Source organism: Conger conger, chromosome 1 (genome assembly GCF_963514075.1).
Source record: "Conger conger chromosome 1, fConCon1.1, whole genome shotgun sequence".
NCBI classification, from domain to species: Eukaryota; Metazoa; Chordata; class Actinopteri; order Anguilliformes; family Congridae; genus Conger; species Conger conger.
The window spans coordinates 31,647,719-31,660,346 of record NC_083760.1 but is presented as its reverse complement, the minus strand read 5'-3'; the positions used below and the strand labels follow the sequence as shown (position 1 = coordinate 31,660,346).

Sequence of the window (12,628 nt, the reverse complement as noted above, 5' to 3'; positions counted from 1 at the left end):
CAGACTGAAGCAATATGATGAAGTCCAATCCTCATAAGAAAGCCAAAATTAAGATTAAAAGGCTCTATTTTACCGATAATGGAGTTAATTTGGGTATGTAGCAAATTATACACCAGGCAAAACACTGGCACTCACTGCAATCTTATTCTTAAGATTAGTTTAATTAAAGGACAAATATTTCATCAAAAGGGGACACATTTCTGAAATATTCAGTGCTGTTACTGCTGCTGCTATGGATACTATTACTATTACTACTGCTACTAATTATAATTATTATTAGCATTTATATGAAACAAAGCTTTGTGTGACACGACCTGAACCACCACCAGTGATGTTTTCTGTGCAAAAGCTGTTAAAAGGATAGTTCACACTAAACACACAATTAACTAAGGGGTTAAAAAAAGCACTCAACCTTTTTTTATCCTTTCCTACGGGTCAATTCCACCCAAAGCATACTGTACAATTCAAACGACAGTTTGAGTTATCAGTTATCCCTCGTGTCCGTGAGTCATGCTGTATTAACTGTCAGAAACCTTCAGATTTCCTTCATCTAAGTCTGACATCCTGTGCCCTTTGTATGCGTAATTACTCACACTGTGCCCAGCAGAGTAACCCGCCATCAGGGCAGGGCGACATGGGGGAGGGGATGGTTGTGGAAATCACCTTGAGGAAACAAGGTCTAGTAACAAATAACAATTAGGGAAAAAAATGCATAATTCAAAGGCATGACTTTGAGGACGCTATATTAAGCCAAGGCAGAGCAGAGACGTCAGCAATCTCATGCCTCAGGTGAGGGGGATGGGGGGGGGTTGCACCGTGGTGGGTCGGGGGCTGGTGTCTGGCCGGATGCACCACCTTTTGGCGGTGTCAAAATCTTATCTCTTTCCCTATCCTTAGGGAATACACGGCTGACGTGTAGCCGAACTCGGTCAAAGAGACTTCAGCTTGTGTCCTCTTAGCTCCTAGGTTTTCTTTTCTTTTTTTTTCTGTTCACTGTTGCATTCAGCTCAGTGTAGCAAGTGATTCCTCATCAAAAAACAATCGAACCAAAATGGCCAGAAAAAGATAAAGTTTCAGGGTGTGACCCAAAACAAATCACAAACACAGACTAAATCTACATCCAAACATACCGCGATGTGAGTGATTAGGGGGTGATGTCGTGTTGCAAACCTGTCTTGATATGTTCCGAGGATTTCGCTGTGATGACATCAGAACAAATTTGATAAAACACTGGGCAGTCTCTCAGTTTTGCGCTCCTTTTCTTCCTTTCCGGAAAAATTACATTTAGTAAAACTTCCTTCCCAGTGGCTTTTGCGATCGCCATTGGTTTTAAACCAGTAGGAGCAATTTAGAGGTGGGATGCACCAGCAAAATGTCATGGAAATGAAATGGAGATAGAGCTAGCGATGTTTGAGCTCCAAACGACCATGCTCACACTGTTCATTGTCAGATTAGAAAACTTAATTGAAACGATTATCTTTTATTGATTTATTTGTGTCATTCGGCTGATCGCTTGCTTGTGTCACTTTACGTTTGGATTGGGTGTAACGCACAGAAAGTTTAACTTGACATTTTTTACTTAATTAGCCCTAATCTTTTCAAATATGTTTAGTTTTCAGGTGATGAGTTATGGCGATATTTTACTGTGAATGCATGGAAACTGCGGATAAGTGCTTTTATAAGATAATATGATTTCACCAGTGATAATATTTTTTCATTATTAAAGCTTCATATGCATTTCGACAAGATATATAGTATTTTTTCCTGACTCCTGGGCAGGTGCTAAACTTCAGCAAATGTATATTTTCCAATATCAAAAATAAGTACATGCCCACGGCCGGCCTGAACACCGACTTAAAAAACAAGCGAAACTTTGCTTTGACTTGAAAAAAAAATGCAGCAGTCTGAATGCGGCCCTATGGGCAAAATCCATGTGCTCAGGTATGTTGCTTCTCTGGACAATATAATTTTTCATATTTCAAAATAAGGGGGAAAGAAGCTTCCATAAGTGTTTGTATTCTGCTGGAAACACATCCAGTCCAGGTGCTTCCCATTTCAATCGAGGGAACGCTGATGTAGTCCACTAAAAGACAATGGAGAGCCAAGGTGTTTGGCCTTTTTATTTAGGAGATGAAAGATTGATGCCGATTTAGACAATGAACATCTTAATGGTCAGTTTCATTTTCTGGCATGCGTAACCATTCTATTTCCATGACAATATATTCTAGATTTGTATTTGGCTGTTGTCAAAATGACGCCCTTTTTTGCTGCCAAATTTAAACTGCCTTTGGCAAGTTCTAAAGACAACAAATTATCTTTCTTTGGCTATTTCATTATTTAAATAATAATAAAATATGCCTGACTACATCATTTTGAGTTTCAGCTTCTATATTTAAATACATTTTTTATTTATATTTCCTCCGATGGTTGGCATACAGCCAGGGCTGGCGGGTGAAATTTTCTCTGTCTGTCTTCCTACCAGTTCATAGACCATTGATCGCACCCCTTCCCTTTCCCCTATTATTCTCATTGTGGCCGTAAAACCAAAAAAGCGTAGTTTCATCGGGAATCGTGAGCCAAAGCAAGAGAATGCACTTCATGTAACTCTAAAGGAGCCTGTAGAAGTGGCTACACCGTACAGTACATATGAGCAGTAAAGTTTTATACTGTGCCGGCACTTCTTTCCATCTCAGTCCTCAAGCAGCCCAACCTCTTCAGTCCCAATGACTCGTGTAGGAATGTCGATATAGAAAGCTATGCCATGTGTGCGTCAAAATCAATCACAATGTTTTTCCTGACATGATAGAGCAGTTATGAGCTCCAAAAGTAAGATATTGCTGCAAAGTTTCTTTATTCTGGAAGAGCACTAAAATTGTCCCATAACAAGCCAAGGTTGCATGATGTGTGGGGATCTGTTCACCTTGAAAGTAAAACTGATTTTATCACATTAGTACAAAATTTGACATTTTGTTGTTTTTATCAACTGTAGCCTCTATATCTTTACCTGATAACCCCAAATAAAAAAATATAAATACTTTTTTGAGGGATACAGTGTTTCACAGCTGTAGCCTCACTCACATTTATACGCTTACAATACTATTCGTCCGACTAAAATAGCCGACACAGCATTGCAAGATTAATCTGGCCAACTTCCAGGTTGTGTCTGCTAATACAACAATTTAACCAATATACCAAACTTATGTGTTCTGAATGAATCATTGTCTTTTGAAGTTGAAGCTCCAATTGGACGCACTGAATCAAACTCGACGACTCACCTGAAACACTGGATAAAGCTTGCGAGAACCAATCAGGCCACAGTATTTTTAGTAGAAACCAATCAGAATTACTAACATTCATTTTCATGAGCTCCGGGGATGGAGCATTTGCGGTCAAAACTACTCAGGCGGTAAAAACTCTCATTTCCAACATGTCAGGTTTAAGGCTGGCCTACAGTACATCACCAGCTAACTAAGACCAGAAGCCCATGCTGACATTGAAATGCAGTAAACAATGCATTTCCAGGATTAACAGGCTAGGGTTGCTCAGGTCACTGCAATAATTCCTCTGCGGATCATGTGGGGTGATGTCAGATGTCACTACAGAGAAGTAAGTCATTCCTCAAGCTAGCCTTCTCAATGCGTCCTTGTGGTAAATAGTGTGAAAAGGTAGTATAGGTGGTACGAGATGGGTAATGGTGATTAATCTGAATGAGGTTTGGTTCATCTGCATTTATCTGCATTTATCATATGACCAACTAATTTCCTGTTTGGCATCATGCAACACATACCTTTTTAACCCTACCATTTTTAATGACGGTAGGGCCTGCTGCTACATTTTAGCGCATTGCATATGTGATACGCATGGAATTTTTATGATATTTCAGACGCATTGTCTATATGGCTTGGCTGTGCTGTATTGCATTTACTTCATTTTCTCTGTTCTGCTTGCAGTCTGTCAGATCTGACATAATGTCTTCTGTTGCAAGCCAACGCATAAAAGATGAATTGAAGTGTAAAGTTGAGAGCAAGCCCTTTCTTCACATGACAAAATAACCTAGGGGCATAGTGGATTGTCCGTCTCCATTCAAGATACACCACCTAAGGCAGTGATTAAAAGCAGCTCAGAAACCCCAGGCCCCACCCCCTCAGGCTTTTTGCTACTTTAATTGGACGCTTTGCAGTCTTATTATATTAAATGCAAACCTTCTGTACCTGCTGTAGCTGGCATTTAGCAGTTTAGCTTGAAGTGAAATTTTGTTGCTCCTGCTTAACTGGAATGCACGTATTTCAGCCCTGCTACTGAGTGGAAAATGCCACCTCGGTGCGCCACTGAGATTATTTCCTCTGTCGCTGGATCAATATGGCATTCGTGTGATGAAGCCTACCATAATAATCCCCTGCCCAGATCCGATAATCAGCTAGTGCTCCAGTCAACACAACCCCAGGACAGAAAACCTGATGTATGTGATATATGTATGGTCACCTGGCACATAATATTCATAACAATGTATGGTAGGTACTGTATATGCACAATTGAAAATGGGTGTTGGGTGTAATGATCAACAAAAGTCTATCCAGGTCCAGACATTGTACCAAAGCAGCAAAATAGGTCATTAAAATGACTGGATACAAGTATCATACAAATCAAAGGTGATTATGTTCATGTTTCACCAGAATATAGTTTGGTCCTAGACTACCACACAAAGGAAATACATAGAAGCTCTTGATGAAAGTACAGACACTGACTTGTTCTGGATATGAAAGCATAGCATAACATTTATGAAGAGAAACTTCAGACACTTAATCTCTGCAAAAGGAGACCCAGGGTAGATTTGATCATGGATTTTTTTTAAAGGCTTCATAAAAGTGGAGCTACTGTATTAAAGTTCTGTCAGCAGAACAAATAGGCACTGGCAAAAATGAGTTGACACTGGTTGACATTAATGTACCTATTAAAGTGTTTCTCCCCAACACCAAGAATTAATATACAGTATGAAATAATAGTTTAGCAAGAATTGTGGTGAAAGCAGTGGTGAAAGCAGATAAAGCGGCCTGTAGCGTAGTGGTTAAGGTAAATGACTGGGACACACAAGGTTGGTGGTGTGGCCACAATAAAATCCGCACAGCCGTTGGGCCCTTGAGCAAGGCCCTGAACCTTGCATTGCTCCAGGGGAGGACTGTCTTCTGCTTAGTCTAATCAACTGTATGTCGCACTGGATAAGAGCGTCTGCCAAATGCCAATAATGTAATAAAGACCAGGCTTCGGTTTGATACAAACTAGACCATAGGTGATTAAATGGGCTGTTTGTGCAATGAAACCTATTTAACCTTTGTTCTTATTTACTGTTCTATGTTATGAGATTTGTATATAAACAGCCATCAGACTCAGCCAGTCCGAATTGGGTTGAGAATCCAATCCGCTGCTGTCTAATCTCAAAAATCCCTGAAGAATGATCAGAATGCATGCCTGAGGTTGTTCCAGCAAGCATAAACAGGCTGCCGTAATCTCTGGATGTAATGTGGTAAATCTTATCATATATTGAAAAAAAATACAAAAAAGGAACTGAAGTCTTGTGCCGAACTGATCAAAACTAAAACGTAATTTAAGATGCTGCAGATATGGGTAATTTGAAATTTGACCAGTCTGAAGAGGATAACAATGCTGTGAACTTTAAGAAAAGAATAAGCATAACTTCAGTTAGAACATAACAATCAGTGGCCAGTACTGTCCATGCGAATGTGCAGTACAGAAACAAAACAATTCAGACACAGACAAAAGAAAACAGGCTCAAATGAAAAACTATTCAGATGCAGACAAAACAAAATGAGTAAGGACCCAAAACAATTTGATGCAAACAAGATGAGCTCTCCCACAAACTGAGTATGACCCCTCTAAAAAAAACAAAAAACAAAACGAAAGACAGAAAACGATTTAGACACAGACAAAATCCCAATTTACCTTCACACACAGGGCAGCACTCTCCGGGAACTGTCACTGGGTTGATGCAGCTGTGCCCGCACGCAGCTGCGACACAGCGTGCCTCCCCACTCACGCACTGGCAGAAAGTGCAGTCGTCCTCTCGCCAGTGGTCGCCGTGCGCCAGAATCTGCGCGTTGACGTAGCAGCCGGCGAAATTCAGCACCGGGTAGATTGGATCTGCGGCAAGCAGGCGAGAGGGTCAGGTCACAGAAAGAACATTTCGGTTTGAATCAAGTATATTACAGTATGCTACCTCTTTTCTTGATTTTTAAAAAAATGATTTTGTCAATGAAAACTACACACACTATCAGCAATCCACACACTCAGTACTCTAATTTGGGCCATCCGTAGTTTTCCTCAGGCCACCATTTTGTCCATTCGGTTATCGTATCATAAACACACATTTCATCATGCATTTCATCAGATATGCCGTATACCGATTCTTATTATACCGTAAACGCGCATTTCAACATCAGAACTTACACAACCATGATGTCACTGGCAGTGAAATTATTTTTACCTCCTTTTTGTCAGTCTTCTCTCACCCACAGAGCTGCTTATAGAACACACTGATGCTTTTCACACTGGTATCTCCAAAGCCCGAATGACTGAATCATCAGATATTGACGCAGAATGTATCACACATCGCGCACGGCTGTCGGGTATCATAAAACAGCCATTCACCACTTGAATGCTTGATGTTTCCTAATGACTATGTGTCACTGGCACATGATTCAGGTATGCGTGTCAGGCGGCTCGAACAAAGGTGTTTAAGAGCGAGGAATTTAATTTCCCATTTCACCTTTTGTCGTGTTGGCTTCAAATGCTGAACAATCTAAATGTATGTGCGTTCCCAGGAGGGGCGGAATTGGAAATAGTTTCAGCGAATTCACAGCTGAGTGCATTGAAAGTAATACACTATTCTTCTGCACATTGTGTAGTAAGTCTGTGAAAAATGTCCGTTGTGATTGTTGCCATATTTTGGTGTCGGGTGTGAATGTTGTGTTACTAAATAGCCCACACAGGTGTTTTGTGCCCACTGACAGCCGTTCTAACTGTCACCAATCCTATGTGTCTGGAGGTGGAGATGAGGACGGCGGGTGGAACGAAAAGCAGCGGGATGACATCATACCTTCACAGACCGGGCAGCACTCTCCCTCAGGCACGTAGTAGTGCTCGCAGTTTAGCGTGCCGCACTGCGCAGAGAAACAAACCGACACACCCCCCTGGCAACGGCAGAAGCGGCAGGTGTCCATCCGGAACATGTCCCCCTCGTGGTACTCCACGCCGTTAAACGTGCAGGCGGGCTTGCTCTCTGGCGTGGGGATGAACAGTGGACCTATTAGCGTCAGTTCGGTGATTTGTTCATGAGAAGATAAGCACGGTGCATAGGCAGAAGGACAGCGCGGGCCTTAAACCCGCTGCATTCTCCCCATCTATCGTCTTTTTATCGCCTTTTTATTCACTGAAAAGCTGCTCGCAGGCCTATTGCTTTTTAGATTCCTATCTGTTTACCTCCAGCTCCACGGTCGTTGATTTCATTGATCTGTCAATGACAAAACACCTTTGTGTTTATTCTAATAATAGAGAGAGAGAGATAGAGGAGAGAGATTATGTACAGTATGTGAGGTCAGAGAGTTTGTTTAAATTAGTGGGCGTATATGAGAGTGTGTGTGAGAGAGACAGTCGTTTGTGAGTGTGCTTAAGTGTGTGTATGTGCGTGCGAGGTTGTGAATGAGAGTGTGTGTGCATGGGTGTGTGTATCTTTGTGTCGGAGATCTAAAGGGCACAGGGGGGAAAAAAAGACAGAGCATCATGATGTCTTGATTTTGGCAAGATGTTGCGACTTGTGGTGTCTCAGATCGTGGCCTGTCATTGATGGATTGTGCTTGCCTGTAATGCTGTGCCAGATTAGAAACCTGCTGGCTGTGGCCAGCCCAGATGGCGAGTGACAGTGTCCTGTCTCCGAACATTAAAAGAACAAAGGCGCAGAGAAAAGGAGAGGGGAAAACTGCTTCTTTTCTGAAGTTTTTCTTTTTATTATCAGAAGTCAGAACCGGAGAGCGACCATATATGCTCAAATATATCCAGTTAGTGGGGTAGTTTTCACATAGTCCTTGAGTGTAGAAGAAACAGCAAAAGTGTTATACAAGATATAAGGTATAATTATGGGACTGTCATGCAATGTCATTCAAACAATGAAACCAAACATTAATCAAGATCCAAAATCTCTATACCTTAATGTCCAAACCCACTCATACATAGTGATTTTTCTCATAGTTTTGGAATCGTCAACAGCATAATGCTCTCATCTTGTCATGCAATGTCCCGTTTGCCTGATGCATATCACCACAGAGCAATCGAGAGCTTTAGCTGAATACACAAATTGAGAGCCCCCAAAAATGTTTTTTGACAGTGATCATTAACTATGCATGAGTGACTGTGTGCCCACAAGTGCTGTAGATAGAATCATAAAACAGCATCATTCATAATTCTCTCAAACTATAGCTGCCTTTTCAGATCTAACAAAGTTTGTCACTTCAAAGACTGCAGCAACTGAATCAAGGAACCTCAATTACTGATAGAAAGCACAAGATTCATTTTTATTTTTAGGGGCCCAAGCAGCAGGGGCAAAGCTCCTGGAACCCTATTGTATTTGTAAGTTGTTATTATACCTTCCGGCGTTCACTCATTTCTGCCAAGTGTGTCTGACAACTTTTTACGAAACTTACGCAAAGTTGTTCAAGGTTGTGTGCATTACAAAAAGAACGATGTTTGTGCCAATTGGATTCTCTGTGCTCAATTGAAAATACAAAATTTGAAAGGAAGCCGCAATACTACCCTACAAAGACAAAAGGCAGTAACTTCCTTTTGCATGAATGTAGATTGTAGAACTGAGAAAAAGGACTTTAAAGTCTTCTTCTTGTCCTGCCAAATTAGTTGCAGGAAGATCACTGAAGATGTGCTAGTTTGTTTACTTTCTATTAGTCAATTATTTTTTCTACATACAGTACCAGTCAAAAGTTTGGACACACCATGCCACTTTCTGCTTTATCTGATTAATGATTTATTCCCTCTGTTTGTAATCAAAGAATTCACATATGGTCAAAGTGCCGATTATCAGCTTTTATTAAAGGGTACTTTGTTTTCACTATGTATTAATTGCAGCACTTTTTATACATAGCTCCCATTTCAATGTTTGAGACAAATTTATATAATGTCAAATAAAATACCAGAGACAATACAAAGTGGAATGTTACACCAATTTTATTGTGTCTAAATGGATATCGATGGGAATGGGGGGGGGGTGGGACTTGATTGAGAAAATGCTGTAAAAAAAGCTGATACAGTATGGAACACATTTGTGGACTAAATACTTTCAAGTGATCACTGTTTGCTTGCTTATACTCCATCAATAAATGCTGTAAATGTTATGCTGTACAATATGTCCTCCTCATATCCAACTCATAGGCAAGTTATATAAACAAAGTTGCTACACATACAAAATGTGCTTGCAGTAATATAATCCAATGAATTTGCATGGGCGTGTGGCTTTTTACCAAGAAGCTAATAAATCCTAGTAAGAGTGATGAAGCTTAGTAAGTCTATTTACAACTATCCTGATGACAGTCCTAAATAATTTCCACAATCAAACCACAAGGTGGTGCTATAGAGCCTCAACAAATGTAAAAAATTGCCCCCTAAAATGGAGAAATTCACAAAATACATACGAATATAAGATCAATTGTCTGGCACCAACAATCATTCCATGGTAAAACTCACTCCGTTCACATTTCTTTCCCATTCTGATGCCTGAACAACAACTGAAACTCTTGACCATGTCATACAGTGAGATGCTACCACATGACTGGCTTGGCATTAATGAGCTGGTGTACAGGTCTTCCAAATACAAGGGTCACCAATGTTGGGTACATGCAATCTGGATTATAATCAGTTGAGTTATTGAAATAAAATTACGTAGTCTTCCCATATGTATGAACATATACACTCAGCAAGCACTTTATTATGAACATTTTTACTTTACTTTTACTACACCTACTTCACCTAATTCATGCAATTATCTAATCAGGCAATTGTGTGGCAGCAGTGCAATGCATCACGTAGATATGGGTTAGGAGCTTCAGTTAATGTTCACATCAACCATTAGAATGGGGTAGAAAAAGTGATCTAAGTGACTTTGACTGTTGAATGATTGTTGGTGGCAGACACGGTGGTTTGAGTATCTGGGATTTTCATGGACACTAGTCTCTAGGGTTTGCAAGGAATGGTGCAAAAAACAAAAGAAATCCAGTGAGCAGCAGTTCTGCAGACAGAAGCGCCTTAAAGAGAGACGTCAGAGGAGAAGGAAGGAAGGTGAGAGTAATGCAAATAACCACACATTCCAACAGTGGTATGCAGAAGAGCACCTCTGAACACACAATGCATCATAACTCTTAAGTGGATAGGCTACAGCAGTAAGTCTGTAGGCTACAGCAGTAAGTCCTAATAAAGTTCTCGCGAGTGTAGATGATTAGCTGTGTTGTTTATTAAATGTATATTTTTCTTAAGGATGCCAGTATACGAGGCCTGTATATATTGAAAAAAATAAATTAACAATGGTAAATAATTAGTTTAAGCCATGGTGACGTTTAGAAATAAAAAATTAAAAAAGTTCACTTTCAACAATTGATGAAAAAAAGTTGCAACTTTAGATACGGCTAAGCAGTAAAAATAAAATTAATTGTAACATTTCTAAAGACAGAAGCTGTTGGAGGTATACTGTTTGATGACTAAATTCATTACAGATACTGTTTGAAGCCATTTCAAATAGAGGTTCATTTTACATGCAGTATTGGTAACAGTCCTTAAACTAGTTTGAAAAATTGACTAGCTTATTTGGATTCGCCCTGGACAGCCTTTGTGACTGTCCTTGCAAATTATTACTGGCAGGAGATAGCAAAGAGCAATTTGACCTCAACACATAACCGTGTCCTCTGGTCATGCAGCAACATGCCGGACTTCCGGATTCCGGATCCCTGAACTAAAATGAATGATAATGTGCACCCCTACATTACAGTTGATTGACCATGACAAGGCTGTGATAATCTGTTCAGACAGTGACGAACCGGCCGTAGCTGGTTTAATAGGGTTTTCCAGGACATTATCGCTGTTCGCTCACTGACCCCCACACAAAGCCTTTGCTTAGAGCCTGGCAGACACTGTAAGAGTTCAAACAATCACACAGCGAAGAGCGCACGGACGGTACTGACATGTTGACAGGCTGCAGAATCAAATACAATAACAAAACTGTCACACTACCAATAAATACTATACCATGATGTATCGGTTGGCATTGACCTTGTCTTCTAAGAGTACGAGTGCACCTAAGCACATCAGGAGAATGCACCCCATACCATTATAGAATCACCAGAGCCCATCACACTCATGTGTCTGCTTTTTATTCAGTACCTTTATTCAGTATTTTTAAAACTAAATGGATCACAGAATATTCATGGTCACAATTCCACTTTCATGCTCACCAACTAATGCCATTTGCAATGATGTTCCATATTGAAAACATTTTCATCAACCTCACCTCCCTTACTGTTTGTAATGAACCTACATTTTGTAACAGGTGTGCGTCCATCATCTGTACTGCTCGATAGACCAAAACGAACCACAAAATTGGGTTCGTGAGGATTACATTAGGGATCATGACTACAGATACAGCTCTGCATTCACCCCATTCCCCATTGCTTAAAGCAATCTACATTAAAAATTTCAGGTGAGAGAATTACACATCTTCATTTATTTAGCATATAATCCATTAATATTTACTGAAGCAATTCTGGTAAAGTATCATGATCACTGGTACTATGCACCTCCTGAGAATCAGGGGAAAAAACATTGGAATTGCAAGACCAGTCCCCCAATCATTATGCCTATGCCTACTGTGCTTTACCGCCACACCGGCTACTTCACATTGGGTCAGACGGCTCTTCTTCTTTTTTTTTTTTTCGATCTTTCTTAAATTTTCTAAAGAACATAGAACTATTATTTATATATAAACCGTACAAGTGAACGTCAATCAGGAGGTCCTTGGTCGCCATAGTGATTGTAATAAATAAAAAAACCAGCTCTGCCTCTTTATTTCATGCCTTGCGGCAACTGCTCCGAGACACTGTTCACACAGGGGCCTTGAGGAAGAAACTCTTAAATTGTGCTGCCTGAAACACCTCAATATATTACTTATTTGCCTGCTCCCACTCACTGCAAGATTTCTTCAGGTAAAATACAAGAAAGCGTCAAATAAATGTGCAATTTTCATTCAAAAAACATTTACAAAGGAAACCCGCCAGAATGTTATGGGTCATACACTTTACTCACATGGATATGCTCTGAGTCTAGGGAGGCATGCGTTCCAGAGAAAGGTATCCAAAACATGAACAGACTGGACTAACCCACTTCAGAGCCTTGCTGAGTACAGACAAGATAATGTGCGTGCTCTGTATATTTTGCACAATATTTTTCACGGTTGCCATGAAAACGGCAGCGCAGATGTTCACAGAAAAGGTGATCTCCAATGGAGAAGTTAGTGCATACGAAATGGAGGAAGGCAGTGACAACTGACCTTGTCGTTGCATCTGTA

The 12,628-nt window shown here is 40.4% G+C and overlaps 1 protein-coding gene across 5 annotated transcripts in view; it reads right to left on the bottom strand.

Annotated features, from left to right (window-relative positions):
• crim1 (cysteine rich transmembrane BMP regulator 1 (chordin-like)) overlaps window positions 1–12,628 on the bottom strand; it is a 134,775-nt gene that overhangs the window by 25,075 nt on the left and 97,072 nt on the right. For 4 of the 5 annotated variants that reach the window (XM_061247202.1, XM_061247203.1, XM_061247204.1 and 1 more), the window contains 2 exons: window positions 7,112–7,294; window positions 5,959–6,156 (listed from right to left, as the gene is read on the bottom strand). In XM_061247202.1, coding sequence (XP_061103186.1) covers window positions 5,959–6,156; window positions 7,112–7,294 — 381 coding nt within the window. The remainder of the gene's footprint in view (window positions 1–5,958; window positions 6,157–7,111; window positions 7,295–12,628) is intronic. The other variant, XM_061247205.1, reaches the window with a different exon arrangement.